Below are 23,746 nucleotides of genomic sequence, written 5' to 3' on the forward strand. Positions count from 1 at the left end.
ATGTAAAAGCCTCAGGCCAGTAAGTGTGTACTGCTTGAGGAGAGAGCAGAAGATGTCTGCCACCCTGAGGCAGAGGCAGTGGATTCAACAAGCACCTTGACATTGTCGTAGTCCATGACTGACGGGTGGTTCTCCAGCTCGGGGTAGATGTGAGGAGTCAGGAGGCGGGCGATGTCGGGCCTCATGCGATGCTTGACCCGACGACCACCCACACACACACACACACACACACACACACACACATTAAGAGAACATCAAAACAGCCCGTCTTCGATTGAACTTTTGCTTACAAACTGATAAGGGACAACAGTGAAGTGTTGAACCCAAATTCAGAAAATATAATATTATATAGCATTTGGTTTTGCTTTCATTGTTTCAACATGTTTTATTTATTTTAAATAGGTTTTGTATTGTAGAAAGACCCATACATATTAACACACATCACATCAATGCATATATTTAGGTCTACAACTCATGTCTACAACATTTCATACTCTCTGATAGAGAAGAGTGAATATTTTCAGCCCTATAAATAAAGGCAAAAGGCTGCCATCGTACCAACCTGATAGTTGAGCCTGACGAAAGGGAAACCAGTTTTCACCAGCCTCTCGAACATGGAAACCTCCAGACTGAAGTTCTTAGCCAGATCGTACACTGTAGCACTAGGCCGCAGCTACCAGGAGAGAAAATATCATATGTGTATACGTATATATGTGTTTTAGTTCAAGGCATGTCCCCTTTAGGGCCTTGGTCTTTGAACAGCAGCCTGCTCGAGTGATAATAGAAATATGTCATTCATGTGTTCTAACAGAGACAGCATTGGATTTTCTTTTTCCAATAAACCCCGCAAAATACTACAACTTTCATTTGAGTAATAATGTCTCAAGTTGCTTTACTTACAGCATATGTGATTGACGCTTCTAATCAAGCGGGAATTATTGACTGTGCTATATTTCACTTGTTGTAGTTTGACTCTGCACCCCTAATCTAACCCCCTCAGGTATGGAGCTTGCAATAGAGTACTGAGTATAGAATACAGAGTATGTCACACAAACATTACACTCATCCTGTATGAGAAAAATAAAATCCTTTGAATCTTGAATCATCAGATTTAGTTATCCTAATGTGTCCACATTATAGTGACAAAGGGAATATTCCCAGGGAAAGGGCTTTATTCGTTATTCCCTTTTCCTTTTAAATGGCCTCTATTTCACAAGCAGGTGTGATGATGTTGATTTGCCAGTACAAGCTGTTTCAAAGTCAACAGTGTGGTGACATCACACGGGGTATTGTCCACCCAGATGCATGAAAGTAGGATTTATAATATTATGGTATCTAGATCTTCTACTTTTGGTACATGCTTTGGCAACATTTACATTTTCTTGAACATGTATCTTTCAAGCCAATAAAGAAATTGAATTGAAGTTGATATAAAGATAGATGGATCGATTGATCACCCTACCAGCCCTCTCAGTTGTCTGTATCAACTGGCTTGTATTGGCTAATCACCAGAGACCCTTTAACTAAAGTGCTGAAGTGACATGGTGCAGCTTTAAGACCCAACATTGTTCTCTGTTGTTGTAGCTGTTGTTGCTGTTGTTGTTGTTGTTGTTGTTGTAGTAGTACCTGCTGGTGGTCTCCGATGAGGATGAGGTGCTGACACTCTGGGTTCAGAGAGGTGATGGTGTGGGCCTCCAACACCTCAGCAGCCTCCTCCACTATTACCAGCCGCGGACGCACTTCCTGCAAGATCTTACGGAACTTGGCCGCCCCTGTGGTCGTCATGCCGATGACCTGGTTGGGCATTACACAACATTTTGATGTTTGGCAAATGAAACCTCTTGAATCGTAAGTCTTAGTTTTACCAAAAGGTGTTCTAATAAAAAGATAATTAACTTGGCTGTATATGTGCATTGACCACCAGGGGTGCAAATGAGTGTAGGAAGTGTGCTCGAAAATGGAGGTTATATGACATCCATCGATAACATTGATTGCATATAATAGTGAATTCCCAATACCCTGTGAATAGCCCACTTAAAGCTTAAGTAGATGGAGATTAAAATCCCATCTCCGTGCGTTACACACAGTCTAGCACACTACCCGCGGTTCTCAAGCATGATACTGCAGTCTCTTTCCTTTCATGTTCCTTCATCCTGGATGGCATAACTCTCTCAGTCTATAATAGCTGTGGTTATACCTTGGCGTTGCGGAGGAGGCAGATTTTCTCGTTGAGCTGCACCTCCTCCAACCTTTCCACTGTGTTCTGGTATTTCTCCATGGACTTCTGAAGTTGATCTTGCAGAAAAGACCTGTAGCGTGACACCCATAGCCTGCAGAAGATGACGTGGGGAGAGAAAAACACACCATTTTCCTTTACGATCCTCATCAGGAACTTCAGAACTTGGACCCCGTGGACGTCATGCCGTCCTTTTAGGGATACCATTTTTGTTACAAAACTTGAAAGAAAGTTGTATCCCATGAAGCAGAGGTTCTCTACCACTGGGCCACAGAGATCTAGAAATAAAGCCTACTTTTTTTTTAGATATATATACTTTTGCATACTGTTAAATGACGATGAACAAGCTCATCTTTGTTTTTATTGGCTTTATGTTGACACAGTATATCACAGTCGTGTTGTTGGACAGATAGACTGCCACTGTCTATTGATAAAACAGGTTTTTTATTCTCAATAATGGTCCTACAGTATCTGTGATCATAGATTAGGTTAGGCAGGCATAGAATGGTTTGTGTCCTGGTCGCTGCATTAGCGACCCCTACTGGTTGGTCGGGGCAGTTTTAACAACAATAAGACCACAAGAAGCATGGCTTTCTGGACAGATGTTGGGGGTCAGGATGGTGCTAGAGAGCACTTTACATTAAAAATTGTAATTTCCTTTCAGAAAAGACTATCTGCACATGATGCTTTTTTAAAAAAAAAAAATGGGTGAACTCCTTCCCCCTTAAATAATTAAAAAAAAACGTCATGCGGAAGTGAAAGTGAAAAAAGTTGACCCATACCGATAAAGTCGCCATCGTTCGGCCAAACTCAGTTGCCAAATGTCTAATATGGCCAATTCCTCTGCTTCGGTCATATCCGATTCCTTATCCAGTTCCTTCCGGAATTTTCTCTTGATACTTTTCCTCTGGTTTCTCTGCATCTGAACAATTCAGAATAACACGTTTTTAACTGGGTTTTATTCTAGGTTACAATTCCAAAGTATGAAAGAACTACGATTACTTAGATCACTGTATTATTTCAGATGAATAAGTTAAAGGTTTAGCGAGTGAAATTTATGATACGGTTATGGTCTATTAATCTTCCTAAATACTCCCATTGCCGTTGAGCAAGGAGCTCCAATTTTCCTTTTTTTATTTTATGAGGCACGTCTTAGCTGCATTGACATGTTAAACAAAAAACTTAAAAAAGCAGCTAGGAATTTATAAAAGATGGATTAAAGATGCATGACATCACTGTTCAACAGACACAATGCTGGCAACTTTACCTGCCATTCCTGGTCACTCTGGTCCCTCTTTTGGGGGACGTTCTTAAAGTTCATTGCAAGAATCTGTTCCTCTGCCTGGTGCACTTCCTTCTGCCTGATCATCCTCGCATTTGGACGCTCAGAGCTGTCTTCGATAAATCGCTCATTGTGAATCTGGTCTGCTTCCTCAGCGATCTGGATCATCTCATCCGCTTCCGCTTCTGGGTCCGATTCAATGTCTGAGGAGTTGTAACCAGAAATTTAAAATATTATTTATCTTGTTAAAAATGTGGCTGCTTATAATTTCTTCCCGTCCCACTTTATTTATTGATGTATGTAATTAATACATCAATTTATGTATAGAGTTTACAGGAGATTTGTGTACTGGCTTATGTCTATCTACTGTGATACAGTCTGTGAAGAGTCACTGTAGCCAGGGACATTACAAAATGTATAAAAGATATATATTTCATTTCATTTCATTTAAATTTAAATGTAATTTAAACATGCAATAAATGTTCTGAAGCTTCATTTTATGATCAAATTCTTTGAAAGATGTTTCCTTTCAATTGTCAGGGTATGCTCGACGAAATTCGGTGATAGTATCCAACCTAAAAAATCCCTTCGCTCCCTTCAGGCCTCCCTCCAAATCCACTCCCCCAAAACACATGATTAGCGAATCGGTCTGGAAAGACTTGTGGAAGACAGCAGTCAATGAGTGCAAGAGAATGAAAATACTTTCGGGATGTAAAGAGGATGTACGAAAATTACAAAAATGCTTTGCAATGAAATAAATTGCCAGCCCTAACTTTAAATTTGTACAGCCGTTTAATATTTATGGCTGTTTTCTTCAACAGTGACGGAACCAGAACGGCAACCATTAAAGTAGTTGACTATTTTGTTGTTAAGCAGGAAGCTCACCTTCATGTGCTTCCTCTTCCGCCTCCTGCTGGAAGAATGTGGGACCTAATCCCAACCACTCAACCATCTGACTCTGCCTTTTTTCTCTTGAATGCCAGTCAGCTTGTTGGGAGAATTGAGAATTGCATGGAAGATTAATGATGTACATTAAAAATAACATATGAATAATACGAAAAAAACACCAAATTAAGTCGCTCCATATGAGCATGGTGTTTGTGTATGTTCATATAATAGACACAAATTAGAATAACTTACGGATGTACCTTGCAGGCGGTTCCAGACTGGGCAAGTGTCTATCTGAAATGTAATTCTGTAGAATGTTCTCCCGGAGGACCCCCTTCTGACTGCACTGTAGTTGTACCGAGTGAACATTGACCTCATGCTCCCCACTTTGCAGATCGCTTATAATCTATTCAAAAAGGTTCATCAATTTAACATCAATTTAACATTGTATTCGTAATTGTGTAGGACAGTGTTCAAATAAACACGAAAAGAAACATAAAACATAACCAAAAAGTTGCTCAGGTGGATAACAAAATTATTTGAGCCAAGAAGAGCTTTAGGTTAGCCAGCCAGACAGACAGACAGACAGACAGACAGACAGACAGACAGACAGACAGACAGACAGACAGACAGACAGACAGACAGACAGACAGACAGACAGACAGACAGACAGATCGATCTCCTATCTAGTTGTTGTTGCTATGATTAGCGGTAGGTCAGTTTGTCAAGGGATCTCACCTCTGTAAAAGCATATCGTAGGTGGTTGGGCCTTTTTCTATCCAAATTCCCCTTACGGAAGGCTTCCATTAGATGTTTCAGGATGAAGGGTTTCAGGTCCTCGCTGTTGCTCCGGCCCCCAACTCTCACAATGCCTTTTCTTAGAAATGTATGGATACCTTCAAATATCGAAAGGAAGACGAAGCAAGAGAGCAAAACTTAAAGCAGTTTGAAGCAATTTGTAGAGTGGAATATGAGCAGAACAGGGTTGTACTCTCACAGAATGCTCCAAAGATTTTACCCATTCCACTACAATTATATAGTGAAAGTGACATTAAGGCTGAGGTGTGCAAGTTTACCAGAATTTGTTAATTTTCAATATTGCTTAAACTTCATTAAACATGTTGAAGAGTGTTATGTAGAGCATCCTGATAGGCTGAGTGACAAGAAGAAGCTCATCTAGAAGAATCATGTACATAGAGCTGGAAAAAATCAATGATTAAGGAACTGCAAAGCATCCGCCCAAAACATGGGTGTATTCAAAGAATCATGTGACTTATTTCTAATCTTATTTAGTAACTTTATCGGAAAATGTAAGGAATCGATTATCAGTTCATATCTATACAGACAAAAAATTGTGTTTGCTCATAGCAGTTGGCGGAGAGCGATTCACCTATAGAATTAAGCTCTTCAGTGTTTTCTCCTGCTTCTAATCCATGTAGCGCGAGGTGAGAGAGGCTCGTTGGGCCTGGTCGAGGGACGAATTGAGACCAATAGGAAGGGTCGGTGGGCCACATTGGCTGTGGTGGCAGTGGTGCCTGCTTACCCTCCAGGAACTGGTCCAAAGCGTGGTTTGTGTAACACACGACAAGCATTGGCGCAGCCTCCTGATCGGCACTCCAGAGTCCCTGGTTGGTCAACAGAGCCTTGGCGATTTTAAGGCCGACGTGGGTCTTCCCTATAGAAGGTTCAGAAATGTAGTTACAGCCTAACAACAGCACGACATGCTTGCTAAGCTTTACATTTCTGAGAAACCATCATCTCAGGTCGGGTAGAAACCGCCCTAATTTGAGTATGTTTTATCCTGAGTCTGTTGATTTAGCTAGCCTGAAAGTGCATGGGGGCCGTTAGCAATTGCATGATCCCCCGTCTCCAGCATGCACCCGTCCCAGACCACCAGATTAACTCAGGACCAAATAAATTCCCGCACCTCCTACACTAGATAAGACATTCCATGACTACAGGGTCTCACCATTCAGAGACATTCATCCCAATAACTGAATGAGAATGATTCGGATTTGGAAATCCCATTTTTGCTAACAATGATCAGGTAATCCACCGTCATTTTGTGCCAGTTTTTCAAAGCAACATTGGATTGGATAACCTTAATCCAGATACAAACTGATCCAGATACGAATCCTACTAAAAAAGCATTGATGTGGATCAAACCAGGATTGAAATGAGATCGAATCCGATTTCAGATGCACACACATGCAGATGTGTACAGTTTACCTCTCCTACCAGCATGACTTTGCCAAATTTGAAAATATGTGAACCTATCCGAAATCAGCTGTAAATAAATACATCTATTTATATATATATATATATATATATATATATATATATATATATATATATATATATATATATATATATATATATATGTATTTATTTACAGCTGATTTCGGATAGGTTCACATATTTTCAGATTTTGTATATATATATATATGTATATATATATATATATTAGTGCTGTTAGTTAAACACGTTATTAACGGCGTTAACGCAAACCAATTTTAACGTGTTAAAGGTTGGATAGGTGATTTGCTTTTTTGGCCATTTTTGCAAAATTACTTGAAATCCTTATCATAACCCGCTTACAGCCACTGAGTTAGAAGTACTGACATGAAAATTAAACAAGTCAATCATCTGTGGAACGGGCAGGGCTCGAAAAACTCCAGCCAATCATTTCCATTGCCACCGAGTTGCATTGGACAGTAAGTACGTCAATCAAACGGTCGTACTGCACTCCCCCTCCCCCGCGCCCCGCGCGCGACCCCTTCGTGCAGTACTCGTGACCCAGAGCTCGTGACCCAGAGCAAGCTCCTGTTTGTTGTGGGGATGGTGGCGTCTTGTCTGCCATGGAAATTGTCTTCTACTGCTAGGTCCAAATGTGGATTAACTAGTTCCCCACCACATCACCACCACCAGCAAAGAGAAGGAAAACTCTTTTTCAGAGAGTAATTGATAATAAAAACGCTGAAAGAGAAAAACTGAAATCAAGAATAATCCTAGGCGCTGCTTTCGAACGTTGGCGGCAACTGAAGGACGAAAAGGGTCTAAAAACCGATGCTTGTGTGGCGGTTGACCTAGTTTCAAAGTTTATACCGTTTATACTCGGTAATACCGGTGTGGAGACGAGTGTATTACTCGGTGTGAAAATGTCCACACCGCGGCAAACCTAGTGAAAACCAGGACTTCCAATACAATTATATGAAACAAACATACATTTTCTAAAAATAGTAATGATTTATGTGACCGTTTAATGTTTATAACATCTGGTCCAACCATAGCAGCGAGAACGTATTCTCAGCAGGGGGTGCTGGGAAAAAAAAAACCTCAGCCTGCACTAGACTCGCAACTCGTTACATTGATAAAAAAAGATGTATAGCAGCGCAGCTCAATTACACCAGTGCATGCGCGCACAGTTGAAAATCGATCGTTCACATCCAGCTGCTCACAGAACAAGTTAAGCGCACCACCGCTACCCTCACACTTTTTCATATAACCTTTTTTCAGCACTAGGTCATATGAGCATTAAATAAATGCTGCGTCTCAAAATGCCTTGGACAGCAGCGAGGATGACTCGCTTTGCCACGGGCCGAAACAGTTCGGAGCGACCACAGCCAGAGAGAACACAGCGGGGCAGAGGAGTGTCAGGAATAGTCTTTGGTGTACACATCAGTACGGCCTATTTGCATTACTGTTTAGTGGCAATCATGCAGTGTTTTATTCGATGCCTTTTTATTTTCGTATATTATTTCAATGAATACAATTTATTTATTCATAAAAAACGGATCTGGTCTTCAAATCTTTTTTCCAAATATAGGTCGTCTTACAATGGGGTTTGTGTTCATATTCGGACCAATAAGGTACAGCGGGCGCTTACATGACGTTAAGCATTTCCAGGTGCATAATGTGACGCTTCAGAACCTAAAATCCCGTTTCTCCCCGTTGACACGACAACACATAACCGGCGTTTTCAGAAATCTCCACTTTGGCCGGAGTTTTTAGAAATGATCGTTTTCTGTGATAAGACAGGGCCTCGGACAGGGGGTGTTGCAGCACCCCCAGCACTCCTACTTCCCGCGGTACTGGGTGCAACTTACAGCTGAATGTAGTGCCATGTTGTTAAACGAAAACCTACGCTAGCCTGGCTCGCTCTCGCGCATCTCTGTTCGCGCTCGTGCATGATTGCGCGTCCAGGTACTTGGAATGGGTGGAGTCAGAGTCAGCGTTGAAGGAGAGGGGGTAGGACCATTTGAGTTGTGTATTTTCAAAATCTGCTGGCGTTTCGCAAATCACCTACCCAACCTTTAATTTTTTTATCGCACGATTAATGCAATTGTATTTATTAAAAAAAATATATGTATATATATTTTTTTTCTTTGGCTCAAAACAAAGAAGCAGTAGCCTGACTGCTATGTTCAAGGCAGTATGTTTGTATGTTTATCGTTTCATTGCACTATAGGCATTTTTTTTGTATCGTCCTGTTTTGATCAGTATATGCCAATGTTGTTATCAATAAGAAAACATTTGCACAAGGCAAGCCGATGCACTTCTCCATGTTGATAAGAGCATTAAAATGAGAACAATTAATGGGACAAAGAAATCAAGGGATATTTAGCATAGAAAAATAATTTGCGATTAATCGTGAGTTAAGTATGGCATTAATGCGATTAATCGCGATTAAATATTTTAATCGCTTGACAGCGCTAATATATATATGAATAAAACTTGAATTGCCAATAATTGATCAAACCAGGATTGGAATGAGATCTAATCCGATTTCAGATGCACACACATGCACATGTATACAGACCTACAGTGTGTTCCCCCACTTTTTTTACCTCTCCTACCAGCATGACTTTGCCAAATCAGAGAATATGTGTACCTATCGGAAATCAGCTATAAATAGATAAATGTATGTTTATACAAATATATGTATAAAACTTGAATTGCAAATTAATGTATATTTTTGATCTATGGTTAAAGTAGAAGTGTCTACCAGTGCCAGGGGGTCCTTGTATGATGGCTAGCTCCTGAGTGAGAGCCAATTGAAAGGCTTCCATCTGAGACTCGTCCAGGTCGAGGGTCTCCTTGGCAGGCCAGTCAGCAGGCCTGAGGCAGTGAAAGGGCTTGATCTTCTGGTTCTTCTTAGGGTCTACCACCTGTTCCAGGTTGTACACGTCGTCTTCCCTCAGATACCGTGGGGGTTGCACATCTGGGCTGCACTCCACTATATACCTGAAGTCGACACATTGGGGAACGACACAATGGGGATTTGGTTGTAAAATAAGGACATACAAGTGATTCAGGGAAACAAAAGAGCACCCAATGTGATGTTGACTTACTGAAGACTAAAAAGTAAGGTTTAATGAGGTGAGTTTGTATTGTATTACATTAAATATTATCTTTCTATAAATATACCCTCACGCATGCAAAGACATTGTATGATGCAATGTCTTTGTATGTGTTTTTTTGTTAGCAGAAAATTAAACAAATGTTTAACCTCTGAAAGGGAAGCTCATCTCCCTGTACTTCCTGCAGGCCCTCCAGAACATGGCGGTAGGCCTCAAAGTAGGCAGACGTCTCCACCATCAGAAACGGCAGATTGGTCTGTAGGAAAAGGTAGGTTATTGTTGCTAGATATTCATCATACAATGCCACCTTAGTACTCAACACAGTAACACACAGTAAATCAGTAAAGTACACAAAGTCCTACCTGCATGGTTGCCAGCTTTTGTTTGCTCTCATCAGAAAAGATGACCTGAATTATGCCTTTCTTCACGTCTTTCAGCTCTCGTTCAGATATTGTAGCAAACAGGATGCTCTCAAAATTGTCACACGACATGCACAACAAAGAACCATAGAGTAACCGCTTTGAGCTTTCCCAGCGAACAAACTGTTGAAAAAGGTGGTTCCTTCATTACATCATAACAGCATAATTAAAATAGTGTTCAAAGTTGTTGTGAATAATATAGAATAATATAAGCTGTTTGGTCGTCGGTCCACACACTCACCTTCAGAGGCTTAACGTCAAATTTGATAACATAGGCTAAGCCTGAACGTGTGCAAAGAGGCGACTCCAGTTTGGCGTCAAAGTACACACTGATGTCGTTGAAACGCTCCTTCTTAAGCTGCTGGGTATTCCCCATGTCCAAATCGCTGAAGATCAATCTCTGGATCCCCTCACGTAGCGGCCGCACAAAGTCCTCTCTCAGCAGTCGGAAGTGTGTGTCAAGGTAGGTTTCTGTGTTGGCGTGTTGGCGAGTAGTGGCGTTGGGCCTTAGGTAGGGTGTCTTATTTTCACGGAACTCCTCTCTGGTTGGATAGATGGGTATTGTACGAAAGTTCTCCAGATCTTCCTCACCTGGATAAGAAGCAGTTTGCGTCATTACAGTTACAGTACATTTGTAAGCATGTTACAAATTAATGAGTCTCAAGTCTAAATCTTTGCCGGCATTTTAAACTAGTCTTAAACAGTAAACATCTGTTCTTAATAATTGATGACCTTGGTTGTCGAGTTGGTCGGATAAGAGTGGAAGGAGGTCCCGGTCTGAACGCAGGCTTCCCTCCCTGGATCTCTCTTGGAGTTGCTGGCTTAAAGCCTGGATGTCTTCCAGCTTTTCTTCAGTTGGACGTGCGATGTCAACCCCAGAGTCCCTCAGGCCAATGAGAGAGGCCCGCAAGAGAACCACCAGCACAGACACAGCCTGGACTGAGCTGGCTGGGAAGATGCTGAGCACCTGCAGCTCCAAATTATATACATTATAATAATAATCACGTTCACCATAATCATAATCATAATCCTAAAAAGAGTAAGTTAGGCACACAAGTCACTGACTGGACACACTCCAAATATATATAATCAATACTTCCTCTCCATCAACAAAATCTGTTGGCTTACTTTGATTGCACTTAACAGCAACTATTTACCATCACTTTGGTTGTTAAAACATTGCACAACAATTGGGATGTCATTTAGTGTACAGCTGCCCATGCAGCCCTCGTACCTTAGACAGGACAGCTATCATGTTGTCAAAGTGCTGCGGGTACTGTTCCCTGCGGGTGGGGTCGGACTCTGCACTCATTCCACCTACGTATTGCGGGAGGATGGTGCGCAGGAACCCGCTGTCCTTCACCACACCAGCAAGGTGCTGGACCGTGCTCCTATCCACGCGGGACTGGAAGGCCCTGCTCAGGGCAGAGCAAACCAGCTGCACAAATTCATGCCGGATATCTCGCTCCTCCAGGAGCTCTTGAAAGGCAGGAGAGGAGGAGAGGGTGATGGCCACCTCGGAGGGCGGTTTCTCCGAGAGCTCCGTCAGCATCGTGTAGGTCATCCTGCGACCCCCCCCCCCTACCCCGACTACCACATCGGCCCCCTCTGGCGTCTCCTCCCCTCCATGATCTACCTCCTCCCCAACTCGTCCCTCTCCCTTGTCCTCTGCCTACTTGACTCACATCAGGGCGTCTTTGATCCCTCCAACCTCCTCTTCTTCCTCCTATCCCCCCTCTGTCCTCCCATGGTCCAGCTCTCCCTGTAGCAGCCGTGCCGTCTTCCCCCCCACTGTGTTCTCCTCCTCCTTTTACTCTGCTATTTCTAGACTCACTACTGGCACTCGTCTCTCCCCTGAAAGAGTCGTTGTCACCTGTATGAATCAGGGGGGGGGGGGGGGGAATTGTTAGCCAATAGAGAGTGTAGTAGGCTATTACACTGACATGTTTCAGACATCCTCTAAATTACCTCTTCCGTCATTTCTCTTCATGGATTCCCCACCCCCTGTGTTTTTCGTTGGTCCATCCATACTTTAAAGAATCGCTAAATAAAAACAGGAAGGCATAAAATTATGTTAGTTTAACAACATCAAGTCAGAGCTCTGCCATCGCTGCCACCTGCTGGACGCAGTAAATACGTGCAGGACAATCTAAGTTTCATTTCCTCCCCATGATCTCTGGAAATGGATCGGTTGACAATATTTTACAAGTACAAGTGATACGACTAACGTTATATTTTGTGTTACTACTGTTACTAAACGGAAGACTACAACTGTTATTTTTATACACAAATACAGGTTTCACATAAATAAATTACAATAATTAATAATTATAATAATAATCTATACAATGTAACTCGAGGACTCGAGCACTATGTTTGATGTTAGCTGGTTCATATTGAATTAGCCTAGGTAAAATAAGCGTTCCCATTTAGCCTATGAAAACATCATCCCATTTATGTCATTTTAAGTCGTCATAGTTTGGTTGGTAGTAAGTTAGAGATACACCCTAAAAGACAATATTTCCTTTATAGACCAACCTGAACGAACCCTTCGCGGTGCTGCGGTGGCCAACTCTTCACGTTTTCCAGTGAAGGCTCTGAGGGAAGGGTGCGCCTGTTTGACTCATGGTATTAGGCTACTGCGTGTGCATGTTTCCTGGGTTTCGTTTTCCCCCAAATCATTTGTTTACTTTAATTATAATAAATTATAACCCTATATAAACAGCAATATATTAAACTTATATTTCTGTAATAGTATCTAAATTAATTTAATGTTATTACCTTATCCTCGGATTTTTGAATTTATTGTAACGTTCTATTGAACAATCAATAATGAGTCTGACCCTAGCTAATATTGATTGGCCAATAGTCATTTGATTTGTTTAGCTTCATTTAGGTATTTTATCATAGATCCATCCAACTTTGCGTTTTTAGGGTTTTAAGCCTGTAAAGATGTTTTTGGTACTTTCTACAAACAAACCAGACCTCGTCAAAAAATAAACCAATTCTTCTGGATCCCCCCTTCCTCTCTACTGATTCCCCTTGACGAAGGGAATCCTAATGTGATCGTTGAGATAAATATAAGATTCAAATGTTTGAGAGTTTACACATTTTATGTAAAAAAGCAGTGCAAGCTGTTGATGAAAATAATATAATGATGCAATTAAAGGAAAGGATTGTACATTCTGCAGATAATGAAGAGTGATTTATTTTTTAAGCTATGAGGCTGGACTACTTGGCCTATCACGTAAAGTACAGGCTGACTTGCGTGGTTATTCAATAATATGACAGTTTATGTAACGACTGAAGTGATAAGTGCATTACTTCAAGCATACACAAGAAAGCAGCTCTGACCTTGTTTGCTCTGACCTTTTTGGAAATTTAAACTGAACAATTCAACTGAGTTAATTTAGTTCGGTGGCTTGTTTGCTTATCCACACATCTTTCCAAGACACACGTAGCACTTGTTTTGTCAGATAATCTATTATACTGCTATGTGTAAAAATATATTTTCTGAAGTATCTACCGGTGTAGCCATGTTATTTATACATTGCTTGTATTTGTTTTCAGGCATTTGTGTATCTACTAAAAAACAGAGGACTCTGCATGGCTTCCCCCCTTACCCCCACCGCCCCTTCTCATCCCTTACTCTCCTAAAAACAGCCCCTCCTACGTACTTATTGTATATTATATGTCCTGGCACTTAATGTACACTGATTGTATGTTGTATTTCCTAGCAATTAAAAATAGTACCTAGCATTGTGTAGCACCTTATCCTAGCTATCATTGTTGTGTATGGTGAATGGGTTAACCTAGCAATTGTAAGTGCTTGGCACTTGTTTCTATGAACATCCTTACTGTACCAACAGTTCTATTTCATGTAGGCTACGCCGTCTAGGCTTCGCCTTATGGGCTTGTCCCGTGCGCGCGCCCGCGCGCGCTGAAAATTCAAACTATGCACCTATCAGCGTGGGCACCGCCCACATTTCCCACGGTATCGTGTCTATATAACGCGGTGTATACCGTCGCTCATCCTCCCTTTTCTTTCAGCACTTGTGCTTATCAGCGAGAAATTGAGAACTACTATTAAGAAGATGAGAACTTCAACACGGATCTCCCAAGCCGGTGGCAGCGGCTCGGGCGAGGCCGCGGACAAACGGCCCTTTTCAGGGCCACCTGAGAGCGCTCCTAGAGCTAGGTCCTTTTCAGGACTCCTATGCGCCTCCTGTCCCGCCTCCCTGGCACCGGGTGACGGGCACTTGGCGTGCTTTTGGTGCCTCGGCGCCGACCACGCCGCGGCTGCTATGGCGGCCCCCGTCTCCTGTGTCGCCTGCCGGGAGCTGCCTGAAGAGGGGATCCTCTCCAGGCATCTCTTCTTTTCCCCTGCGGTGGAAATGGCTGACGCCATCGACCTATTCGGACCTGACGTCGACGATGGCATCATCGACGCCTCCCTGGACGACGTCTTCGGCGACTCGGCGTCCGGTTTTTCCCGCTCTCGGGTTACAACCGCCACCGTCATACAACACGAGGGTCCGCGCCGGATGACCGATCTCTTCCGGGAGATCATGGGTGAGGCGGCGGCCATCAAAGGGATTCCCATGCCGGCCCCGCCTCTCGCCCCCGTATCTGACGATATGCAGGGCGAGTGCTTTCGCACCCCATCTTTTTCCCGGCGGGTTACCCAGTGCCCCTTGTTCCCGCCTTTGCAGCACTTGTTTATTGCTGCCGGTGAGGACCCTTCGACCCTGAAGGCTCCGGTAAGATCCTACACGGATTTCACCAACGTGGAGGGGTGGGCCGATGCTCAGGCGAGGGGGATCCCTCGTCTGGAGCCTCCCCTGGCAGCGCTTCTCTGTCCGGGCGCCGGATGGCTCCTTAACGAAAAGCCGCTGCCCCCCGACCGCCTCCAGAAGCAGATTGTCGGCCTAACGGACAGGGTGTTCGTTTGTGCCTCTCAATCCGCGGCGGCGGTCAACAACAACAGCCGATAGCCGTTTCGGCCGGCCAGCATATGGCGTGGGCTACCATGATTCAAAGGGTCATATGGCTCTCCCACACTGCGGTGCCGGAACGAGAGCGGGCCAGCCTCGTCCAGGGTCCACTAGCGCCGGATGGCCTATTTGGTCCCAGGTTCTCCGAGGTGCTCGCGCACCAGCAGTCAGTCCGTGAGGATCGTTCCCGGTTCGGGACGATTCTCACGGGCTCCTTCCGCCAGCAGGCTGAGAGGAAGCGGGGTCTAGGCCGGTCCCAGCGTTCCATGGGGCCGCCTCCGACTCCAGCCCCGGTGCAGCAGCCGCAGCCGCCGCGCACGGGGAGAGCAGCAGCGCCACGGACCGGGAAGTTCCGGACGCTTGCTCCTACTTTTTCTTTCCCTATTAAAGAAAAGAGTAAAGACCGTTCGGCCGAACGGCAGTACATGGTACCTAAAGAGCGATATTCCCCAGGCCACCTGCGCCCTACGCTTGTGGTGCGCTCCTCCATGTTGCCTCTTTCCCCCTCTCAGCCCGGTGGCTGTAGGGTGGCGGTCGGACGGCGTGTTCACATGGCCTCTGGTTCACCTGCTTCTAAGAAGCGGCGTCCCTTGGAGCCTCGTGGACGGATCAGAGACTCGTTGCACGGTCTCCTGGTTCCCCACATTATAGGTGAGGAGATGGGTCCGCGCGCTGTGGCTACAGCCTGCGGACAGCGCATGCGCACAGGTGCTGCGGCCGGACGGCTCGCTCCCTGTTCAGCGGGCACGAGCGCGACGTCTAGACAGCTCGTTGTTTTTACAACTGCTAGTTGTGGTACGTCTCCTACGCTCGCTGAGCCTCCTCCCTTTCGTGGGAAGCCCCCCTTGGTCCACACGCAGTGTGAAGGCGGTAGGGGCAGAGGAATACGGGTTATTCCTGGACGGTCTTCCTCAGCTGTCGGCTCGCCCTCTCTCCAACCGCTATGCGTGTTGGCAAGAGCGGTGCGTTCTGCCATCGTGGTTGGACACCACGTTGAGATGGGGCCATCCCATACAGTTCAAGCGTCGTCCCCCACCCTTTATGGGGTTGGTGGAGACCACGCTACGGGACCCGGCTGCGAGCACGGCTCTGGCAGCAGAGGTGGCACGTCTCTTGGTAAAGGGGGCCATCACTGTCGTTCCCCCCCACGAGTCTCACCTAGGTTTTTATTCCCGCTACTTCCTGGTTTCCAAGAAGTCAGGGGAAATGAGACCTATTCTGGATCTTCGCGTGTTCAACAGATTCGTTGCCACGAGGAAGTTCAGAATGCTCACGGTCGGAGCATTGTTCCGGTGTGTGAGAGAGGACGATTGGTTCACATCCCTGGATCTCAAGGATGCTTACTTCCACGTCCCTGTTCGGCAGGCGCACAGGAAGTTTCTCCGCTTTGCCTTTATGGGGATGGCGTACGAGTACCAGTGTCTGCCGTTCGGCTATTCCCTGGCTCCGCGCACCTTCTCGAAGTGTGTGGAGACGGCGTTGGAACCGCTCAGACGTCAGGGAAAGAGGATTCTCTTCTACCTAGACGATCTGCTTATTCTGAGCAACTCAGAAGAGACCGCGAGAAGGGACACCATGTTGGTGATAAACCATCGCTCCTTCCTGGGTTTTGCCATCAACTGGGAGAAGAGCTCCCCGCTCCCCAGCCGGCAGACAGTCTACTTGGGGCTTTGCCTAGACTCAGCCACCATGACTGCGATGCTTTCGCCTCCTCGGCGAGACGCCATCCTGTCGGCGCTCTCCCGTTTTCACGTTCGCAGAAACGTGACCGCACTGTCCACCATGCGCCTGTTGGGGCTGATGGCAGCTGCCCACCCCGTGGTCCCCCTGGGTCTGCTTTTTATGCGCAGACTCCAGCGGTGGTTTGCTCGCCAACGGTTGGACCCCAGGCGACACAAGCTCAGGGTGCTCCTCGTCCCCCGTTCGGTGTCGCCAGACCTGGAATATTGGAAAGGACCCTCCGCCCTTCTCAAGGGTGTTCCACTGGGCAGGGTGGCGTCCTACGTAGTGGTCTTCACGGACGCCTCGTTGACGGGTTGGGGAGGAACGTGCCTCTCTCACTCGGTCGGAGACGAGTGGCGCACGCCCCCTACAGCACACATAAATGTGTTGGAGCTCGACGCTGTGAGGAAAGTGCTGTTGCATTTCTTTCACCTGGTGCGCGGCCGCCACGTTCTGATCAGGACAGACAGCGTGTCGGCGGCGGCGTACATCAACAGACAGGGGGGAGTCCGCTCCCCTGCTCTCCACCGAAAGGCGGTCGAGCTCTGGCTTTGGGCTCATCAGTATCTCCGCAGTCTGAGAGCCCTGCATATCGCGGGCGCCCAGAACTTTGGGGCGGACCTCATGTCTCGAGGCGGTCCCCGCCGAGACGAGTGGCGGTTACATCCCGACATTGTCAGACTGATCTGGCAGAGGTTCGGGACAGCGCAGGTGGACCTCTTCGCGTCCCGGGAGAACACGCACTGCAGGTGGTGGTTCTCCCTCAGCCCTCGGGATCTTCCCCCGTTGGGGGTAGATGCGTTGGCACACACACCTTGGCCGCGGACTCTCTTGTATGCGTTTCCCCCGCTCCAGCTGATCCTTCCTCTTCTGGAACGGGTCAGACAGGAGAGACTGTCCCTGATATTAGTGCAGGGACAGTCTCTCCTGTCTGACCGTGCAGCTCTGTGGTTTCCAGAGCTTGCCGCGCTCTCGCGGTCGGCGCCTTGGCCAGTACCATTCAGGCCGGATGCGCTTTCACAGGCCCACGGGACGGTGCACCACCCGCCCGATGTCTCGGGACGGCTGTTGGTTTGGCTCCTGAGAGGTTGATCCTGCAGGGCAAAGGTTTGCCTGAGACGGTTATCAACACTATTCAGAGTGCTCGTGTGCCTTCTACTTCTTCCCTCTATGCGGCGAAGTGGTGCGCCTTCTCTAATTGGTGTGAGACGAACCACGCTGTCCCATCTCAATGCGAGGTGGGAAGCGTGCTTTCGTTTCTGCAAAACTTATTGGAAAAAGGTTTGGCCTTCTCCACTATCAAGGTCTATGCGGCAGCCGTTTCGGCTGGCCATGCAGGCTGTGATGGTGGACCGATCTTCAGCCATCCACTGGTCAAGAGATTCTTGCGTGGGGCTAGACGGGTTAGGCCTGTTTCACGCGTGCTTACACCACGCTGGGATCTCCCCACCGTGTTGCGCGGATTGTCCAGGGATACTTTCGAGCCTCTCTCCCAGGCCCCTTTGGATGCCCTGTCATTCAAGACGGCGCTCTTGTTGGCCTTGGTTTCTGCCAAGCGGGCCGGTGAGCTAACCGCTCTGTCTGTCAGCCCGAGTTGCTTGTTGCTAAACGAGGACAGCTCCTTCGCGTTGCTCAGACCTAATCCTGCGTTCCTCCCGAAGAACATTAATAGTTCTTTTCGGTCGAGGGATATTGTGCTTAAGGCTTTTCACCCCCCGCCTCATTCTAGTGAGGCGGAGGCGGAGTTGCATCTCCTGTGCCCGGTTCGGGCGTTGGCTATGTACGTGAATCGCTCGGCAGCGTTCCGCTCCACACAACAGTTGTTTGTGTGTTATAGCGACGCTAGCAGGGGCCGCGCTCTCTCTAAGCAGCGGTTTTCTCGCTGGGTATGTGAGGGTGTTTGCCTAGCCTACTCTCGGCAGGGCTTGGCGCCACCGTTGGGCGTTAAAGCTCACTCCACACGGAGCGTGGCCGCTTCAACGGCTCTACTCAAGGGCGTTTCGGTGGAAGACATCTGCGCGGCTGCGTCTTGGTCTTCCCCCGGCCCCTTTGTCCGTTTTTACATGTTAGACATGTCCAGGGGCTCACTCGGCAACTCTGTGCTAGAGTCCGGGACCCCTTTTACGGCTTAAGAATATAGACATGTTCTTTAAAGCGGCGTGGTTGGATTTCCTCTCGCCGGCTGGCGAGTTGGTCTTGATTACCAGTCTCTTACTCTCCCACCTTTTTTCAAATGAAAAACAAGGCTAGGGGGTTTTCTATTGGCTCGCCAATTGTCTGGTGGTTTTGTTTACCAGTGAGGCACTCCCGCCGTTTTCTTCAAATAAGAAACGGCCGAGAGAGTCCCATTATTGAAGAGCCGAATTCCGTAGCTCCGCCCCGGTGGTAGCGGACCTAATGGAAACCGTGTTGCTCTGGTTTTCTTTTCCTTTTCATGGGTTCCATGAAGCACGGAATAGAGCCGGAGTCTTTACAGACTCACTTTTTTCTCCCTTGATCATTGCCTTGCTTGATCTAGGAGGAATTAGTTTTTATAAAGCTGTTGTGTTTTACACTTCCTTGGCTTTTTGAGTCTTAATGTGCTCTGGTGACTTAGGTCGTTTTGACTGGGGTCCAGCAGGAGTACATTGATCGGGCTCCGCTCGCAGCTTCACCTTAGCCCATAAGGCGAAGCCTAGACGGCGTAGCCTACATGAAATAGAACGATAGTTATGTTATTATAACTCTAGTTCTATGATTGTAGGCGTAGCCGTCTAGTTTCCCACCTGCTGTACCCTCCAAATGCTGAAAGAAAAGCGTGGAGGATGAGCGACGGTATACACCGCGTTATATAGACACGATACCGTGGGAAATGTGGGCGGTGCCCACGCTGATAGGTGCATAGTTTGAATTTTCAGCGCGCGCGGGCGCGCGCACGGGACAAGCCCATAAGGCGAAGCCTAGACGGCTACGCCTACAATCATAGAACTAGAGTTATAATAACATAACTATCGTTTCTCTTTCTTCCGACAAATGTACTTATTGTAAGTCACTTTGGATAACGGTGTCGGCTAAATGCACTGAATGTAATAGTGAATAAATGAAAACAACAACTTGGAATCACACACTTATTTTTTTCTTTACAAATCCATCCCCCTCTATTGCTGAAACACAACAAGGCTTACAATTTGACCAAAGCATAAAAGACACAGGCATAGCAGTATTCAGATCATTATACCTATATAATCGGCCAACATTTTCGCCTATAACAAGCGACGCATTTTGACCGCAGGAACATTACCTAGGTCCTAGCGAATATTTCTGTGTAATTCTGTGTAACCCAAGTTCTGTTTAATTTTGGTGGAAACACGGTTACAGTGATTAAATGTCAACCTATTCAAGAGAAAAAAAATTTAATTAACGTGCCGAAAAAAACCTCCAACACAGAAACAAGAGAACAAATCAACCCTTTCTCAGCGAAACAGGTGATCGAGTTTTAGTCATCATAGTCTATTTAACATAATTAAACAGATTATTGCCCTCTGACCAAGCTGCGTGCTGCGCTCCGTCCATCTCTGAGGCTACCTGGTTTCCACTGGCCAAAGCGTGACTCTGTCCACCGATAGTGGCATCACAGTCTGGGCAGCGTCTGCTCTCCATTGCCCCTCCGCACTCCGCATTGATATAGACATGGCCGTTGGGACACTTCTTCCTGCTACCAGGCGGCAACTTCAGGCACTTGTTCAGTGAATATCTGTTTTGGGTCAAGAAGCCATTGGAGGAACACAACGACTTTGTCTTTGAAACGGAGGCTGTGGTTTCCAGTCATCTCCTCCTTTTGGATCTTCAGAAGCATGGCGTCTCTCTCCATGAAAAGGATATGTTCCACTACCAGCAGTTCATTAGCGGTGAAATGTGATGCTGACAATTGGCTTTGAACACGCATATTAAAGGTTGGGTAGGTGATTTGTGAAACGCCAGCAGATTTTGAAAATACACAACTCAAATGGTCCTACCCCCTCTCCTTCAACGCTGACTCTGACTCCACCCATTCCAAGTACCTGGACGCGCGATCATGCACGAGCGCGAACAGAGATGCGCGAGAGCGAGCCAGGCTAGCGTAGGTTTTCGTTTAACAACAGGGCACTACATTCAGCTGTAAATTGCACCCAGTACCGCGGGAAGTAGGAGTGCTGGGGGTGTTGCAACACCCCCTGTGCGAGGCCCTGTCTTATCACAGAAAACGATCGTTTCTAAAAACTCCGGCCAAAGTGGAGATTTCTGAAAACGCCGGTTATGTGTTGTCGTGTCAACGGGGAGAAACGGGATTTTAGGTTCTGAAGCGTCACATTATGCACCAGGAAATGCTTAACGTCATGTGAGCGCCCGCTGTACCGTATTGGTCCGAATATAAACACAAACCCCATTGTAAGACGACCTATATTTGGAAAAAAGATTTGAAGACCAGATCCGTTTTTTATGAATAAATAAATTGTATTCATTGAAATAATATACGAAAATAAAAAGGCATCGAATAAAACACTGCATTGCCACTAAACAGTAGTGCAAATAGGCCGTACTGATGTGTACACCAAAGACTATTCCTGACACTCCTCTGCCCCGCTGTGTTCGCTCTGGCTGTGGTCGCTCCGAACTGTTTCGGCCCGTGGCAAAGCGAGTCATCCTCGCTGCTGTCCAAGGCATTTTGAGACGCAGCATTTATTTAATGCTCATATGACCTAGTGCTGAAAAAAGGTTATATGAAAAAGTGTGAGGGTAGCGGTGGTGCGCTAATTGTTCTGTGAGCAGCTGGATGTGAACGATCGATTTTCAACTGTGCGCGCATGCATGCACTGGTGTAATTGAGCTGCGCTGCTATACATCTTTTTTTATCAATGTAACGAGTTGCGAGTCTAGTGCAGGCTGAGTTTTTTTTTTTGCTGAGAATACGTTCTCGCTGCTATGGTTGGACCAGATGTTATAAACATTAAACGGTCACATAAATCATTACTATTTTTAGAAAATGTATGTTTGTTTCATATAATTGTATTGGAAGTCCTGGTTTTCACTAGGGTTGCCGCGGTGTGGACATTTTCACACCGAGTAATACACTCGTCTCCACACCGGTATTACCGAGTATAAACGGTATAAACTTTGAAACTAGGTCAACCGCCACACAAGCATCGGTTTTTAGACCCTTCTCGTCCTTCAGTTGCCGCCAACGTTCGAAAGCAGCGCCTAGGATTATTCTTGATTTCAGTTTTTCTCTTTCAGCGTTTTTATTATCAATTACTCTCTGAAAAAGAGTTTTCCTTCTCTTTGCTGGTGGTGGTGGTGGTGGTGGGGATGGTGGCGTCTTGTCTGCCATGGAAATTGTCTTCTACTGCTAGGTCCAAATGTGGATTAACTAGTTCCAGTAGCTACCGCAGGATAACAACAAACAGGAGCTTGCTCTGGGTCACGAGCTCTGGGTCACGAGTACTGCACGAAGGGGTCGCGCGCGGGGCGCGGGGGAGGGGGAGTGCAGTACGACCGTTTGATTGACGTACTTACTGTCCAATGCAACTCGGTGGCAATGGAAATGATTGGCTGGAGTTTTTCGAGCCCTGCCCGTTCCACAGATGATTGACTTGTTTAATTTTCATGTCAGTACTTCTAACTCAGTGGCTGTAAGCGGGTTATGATATGGATTTCAAGTAATTTTGCAAAAATGGCCAAAAAAGCAAATCACCTATCCAACCTTTAAATATGTTTGGCATTGCACTTTGAGGGTGTTGCTTTCAATTTCAATATCTATCTTGTGTCCATTTATCTTCTCCTTGACATTCTCTATCTCGGCCAGGCTGCGATTGATGTGAGAGCCGTATAGAATGTTCCTGCGGATCAGAGTGCAACATCTGGGTTACTCTTTCAGTTTGATGACCATCTGCTCATTTTCTTCTAAATGCTTGTCCATCTCCATGCATGTGTCGATAGCTTTGGACTCAACAATGTGACCGCAGTCCTGCTGTTGAATGAAGTAGGCCTCGGGATCATCCTCAGAGCCGAAGAATATTTCTGTGACCTTGTCGTGATCACAGACCCTACATTTGTTTGGACATTTGTCTTCGCAGAGGCCTATGCAGGGGTGGCTGCAGCCCAGCATTTTGGAACAGGGCTTGGTGCATGGCGGGCAGCCACAAGGTTTGTGGCAAAGCTTTCTGCAGCTTTGGTGCAGACATTGTCAGACACAAGGATCTGCGCAAGGGGCGCAGGGTCGGCCACACCGTTTCGTGCACTTGCTCTGGATGCAGACGTTCTCGCAGGGCAGCTTGCATGGAGGGCACCCACCGGTACAAGGTTCCCTGCACGTGTGGGAACAAATTAGAAGATCTTCACACTGGTAGGAGCATGGGAGGTGATAGCACCCCTGGTTGCATTTGTAGCAAGTACCAGTACAGTACCAGTACCATTGGCCGCATTTCAGCTGTAGGTCACACAGGGTCCTACAGTTAGAATCAAATTATTTTGTCTTGTAGAAGCAGTTATTACTCTGGGTGTGTCCACTTTCTAGAATGAAGGCGACCATTACCTTGCAATAAATTGTACATGGACCCCCACACTTTGCTTTAAAATGATGTCCGCACTGGAGACTATTCTAACAGGGTGCAACGCATTTGAAGTCTGCAGGGTCCATGTAGCAAGGGACCATTTGCTTGTGCCCAAACCCTGGTAAGGTCTTCTCAATCTTCACCGGACACGCTGGGCATTGACTGTGACAAGCCAGTGGGCACTTGTGTCCACGATCACACAGTTTTCTCTCACATGTTTCTCATACTTCTTGTGCTGGGGGTCATAAGGGTGGCATACTCGCTCACAAACATGGC

The 23,746-nt window shown here is 46.2% G+C and overlaps 1 protein-coding gene across 2 annotated transcripts in view; it reads right to left on the reverse strand.

Moving 5' to 3' along the window:
- The window catches only part of LOC115556979 (NFX1-type zinc finger-containing protein 1), a 69,702-nt gene that overhangs the window by 3,587 nt on the left and 42,369 nt on the right, over positions 1-23,746 (reverse strand). Inside the window, exons 1-18 of one of the 2 annotated variants that reach the window (XM_030374460.1) lie at positions 12,724-12,835; positions 12,154-12,228; positions 11,420-12,058; positions 10,918-11,152; positions 10,427-10,776; positions 10,129-10,308; positions 9,916-10,022; positions 9,412-9,650; positions 5,950-6,081; positions 5,145-5,302; positions 4,659-4,812; positions 4,404-4,505; positions 3,504-3,721; positions 3,019-3,158; positions 2,198-2,330; positions 1,627-1,794; positions 563-673; positions 96-191 (exon numbers count right to left, since the gene is read on the reverse strand). In XM_030374460.1, coding sequence (XP_030230320.1) covers positions 96-191; positions 563-673; positions 1,627-1,794; positions 2,198-2,330; positions 3,019-3,158; positions 3,504-3,721; positions 4,404-4,505; positions 4,659-4,812; positions 5,145-5,302; positions 5,950-6,081; positions 9,412-9,650; positions 9,916-10,022; positions 10,129-10,308; positions 10,427-10,776; positions 10,918-11,152; positions 11,420-11,749 — 2,853 coding nt within the window. In that variant the 5' untranslated portion in view covers positions 11,750-12,058; positions 12,154-12,228; positions 12,724-12,835. Of the gene's footprint in view, positions 1-95; positions 192-562; positions 674-1,626; positions 1,795-2,197; positions 2,331-3,018; positions 3,159-3,503; positions 3,722-4,403; positions 4,506-4,658; positions 4,813-5,144; positions 5,303-5,949; positions 6,082-9,411; positions 9,651-9,915; positions 10,023-10,128; positions 10,309-10,426; positions 10,777-10,917; positions 11,153-11,419; positions 12,059-12,153; positions 12,229-12,723; positions 12,836-23,746 lie in introns of those variants that run through there. The other variant, XM_030374458.1, reaches the window with a different exon arrangement.

The sequence above is a fragment of the Gadus morhua genome, chromosome 13 (assembly GCF_902167405.1).
Source record: "Gadus morhua chromosome 13, gadMor3.0, whole genome shotgun sequence".
Lineage (NCBI taxonomy): Eukaryota > Metazoa > Chordata > Actinopteri > Gadiformes > Gadidae > Gadus > Gadus morhua.